At 75.9% G+C, this 2,044-nt stretch overlaps 1 protein-coding gene across 1 annotated transcript in view; it reads right to left on the bottom strand.

Annotated features, from left to right (window-relative positions):
• Window positions 1-94: 94 nt before the first annotated feature.
• LOC118159394 (splicing factor, arginine/serine-rich 19-like) overlaps window positions 95-2,044 on the bottom strand; it is a gene marked incomplete at its 5' end in the record, with an annotated part of 2,293 nt that continues 343 nt past the window's right edge. Inside the window, 2 exons of the mRNA XM_035313983.1 lie at window positions 95-482; window positions 576-2,025. Coding sequence (XP_035169874.1) covers window positions 100-482; window positions 576-2,025 — 1,833 coding nt within the window. The remainder of the gene's footprint in view (window positions 483-575; window positions 2,026-2,044) is intronic.

The raw sequence follows: 2,044 nt of genomic DNA, 5'->3' as shown, positions 1-2,044 counted from the left end.
CAACACCGTTGGGTCCCCATCACCTCCTTTGGGTGCCCACCAACACTGTTGGGGGGCCACCACCCCCAGCGGGTGCCCATCACCTCTATTGGGTGCCCATCACCTCCTTTGGGTGCCCACCAACACCGTTGGGTCCCCATCACCTCCTTTGGGTGCCCACCAACACTGTTGGGGGGCCACCACCCCCAGTGGGTCCCCATCACCTCCTTTGGGTGCCCACCAACACCGTTGGGTGCCCACCACCCCCAGTGGGTGCCCATCGCCTCCTTTGGGTGCCCACCAACACTGTTGGGTGTCCATCAACACCGTTGGGTGCCCCCCACCTCCATTGTGTGCCCACCACCTCCACGGACCACCCCCCGCCCCCCAGCCCCCCCGGTGACGCCGCCGTGTCCCCACCTGGTTGGTGGCCTGGATCAGCTCCTGCGCCTTGGCCCTGCTGGCCAGGTTGGCCTCCTCCATCTTGAAGAGCAGCGCCGTCACTGCGGGCCGACACCGTCAGCGCGCGGAGGGGCCGGGGGGGGGGGCCCCAGGGGGGGGGGGGGACACACGGGGACACAGGGGGGGCCACCTACGTGCCAGCACGCCGCTGGTGGCGCAGTCCACGCCGCCCTGCAGGTTCCAGGCCACCGGCGCCGCCGCCGGCCCCAGCGGCCTCCCCGGCTCCTCCTTGGGCTCCGAGCGGCTGTCGGCCTCGGGTTCGGCGCGGGGGGGGTCGGCCGCCGCCGCCGCCGTGGTGGGGGGGGGTCCGCCCCCCATGGCCGGGGGTCCCGCGGCGCTGCCGGTGCCCTCCTCGGGCAGGAAGGAGACGTCGGGCGTCTTGCAGCTGCTGTCCACCGTCTGCGAGTCCGGCGTCAGCTCCCGCTCCGCCGGCGCGGCCGCGGGGACCGGCGGCGCCGTCGTCGTCGTCGCGGCCGGGCCGGCCCCCGCGCCCCCCCCGGCTTTGGGGAGCTGGGGGGCGGCCGGCAGCGGGCTCTGGGGCTTGGGGCTGCCCCCCGACTTCTCGGAGCCCGACCAGGCCGGCTCCAGGGGCGCGGGGAGGCGCTGGGGGGCGCCGCCGGCGCCCTGGCTGCAGCTGTCGGCCTTGGACTTCTTGAGCGCGCCCTTGGCCTTCGCCTTCTTCCTCTTCCTCGCCTCGCCGCCCGCCTTGGCCTTGCCGCCGGCGCCCTTGGCCTTCTTCAGCCCGCCCTTGCTCTTGGTGCCCTTGGCCTTCTTGCTCTTGCCCCCGGGCTCCTTGCTGAGGGAGGGGGGCTCGGCCCTGCCCCCCGCCGCCTTCCCCTCGCCGCCCGCCGCCGCCGCCTTCTCGTCTGGCTTGAGGAAGGGCGCCCGGCTCTCGGCGTCGCGGCTGAACTTGACGCCGATGGAGCCGCCGCCGCCGTCCTTGGCGGTGGTGGAGCTGACGCCCTCGCGGATCAGCACGGCCACCTTGGACTGCAGCTTCACCCGGCGCGCCGGGGCCGCCTTGGGCTCGCCGGGCTCCTTGGGGCCGCCCTTGGCGCGGCGCGGGGCCGGGCTGGGGGTCGCCGCCGCCGCCGCCGCCTTCTCCTTCCTGGCGGCCTCTCCGGGGGCTTCCCTCGGCCGCTTCTTGTGCCTCTCGCGCCCCCCGGCCCGCTCCTCGCCGTGCCCGCGCTTGCGATCCTTCTCCTTGGCCGCCTTGGCTTCGCCGCCCGGGCTGGGGGCGGCGGCGGGGGGCGGCTGCCGGGGGGCGGCCTCGCGGTCCGACCCCCCCTCGAAGCTCAGCCCCTCGGAGTCGTAGAGCACCTCGCGCTGCTGGGGGGGCTGCCGCGGCGGCCGCCCGGCCTCGGGAGAGCCCTCGCGCCGCCCCACGGTGATGGTGCGCTTGATGGCGAACAGGTCAGCGTCGTTCAGCTCCTGGATGGAGGGGGGCACCACCGCGCCCCCCCCCCGCCGGGGGCCCTTCTCCGCCTTGCCCTCGTGCCGCGACGCCGGGTGCGAGGGGTGGGGGCGGCGGGAGGCGGCGGGGCGGCGGGAGCGGGAGCGCGAGCGGTGCTGCTTCTTCTTCTTCTTGCCGCCCCCCCCGCCC

The sequence above is a fragment of the Oxyura jamaicensis genome, unplaced genomic scaffold (genome assembly GCF_011077185.1).
Source record: "Oxyura jamaicensis isolate SHBP4307 breed ruddy duck unplaced genomic scaffold, BPBGC_Ojam_1.0 oxyUn_random_OJ70059, whole genome shotgun sequence".
Classification (NCBI taxonomy): domain Eukaryota; kingdom Metazoa; phylum Chordata; class Aves; order Anseriformes; family Anatidae; genus Oxyura; species Oxyura jamaicensis.
This window is presented reverse-complemented; position numbering and strand designations above follow the sequence as displayed.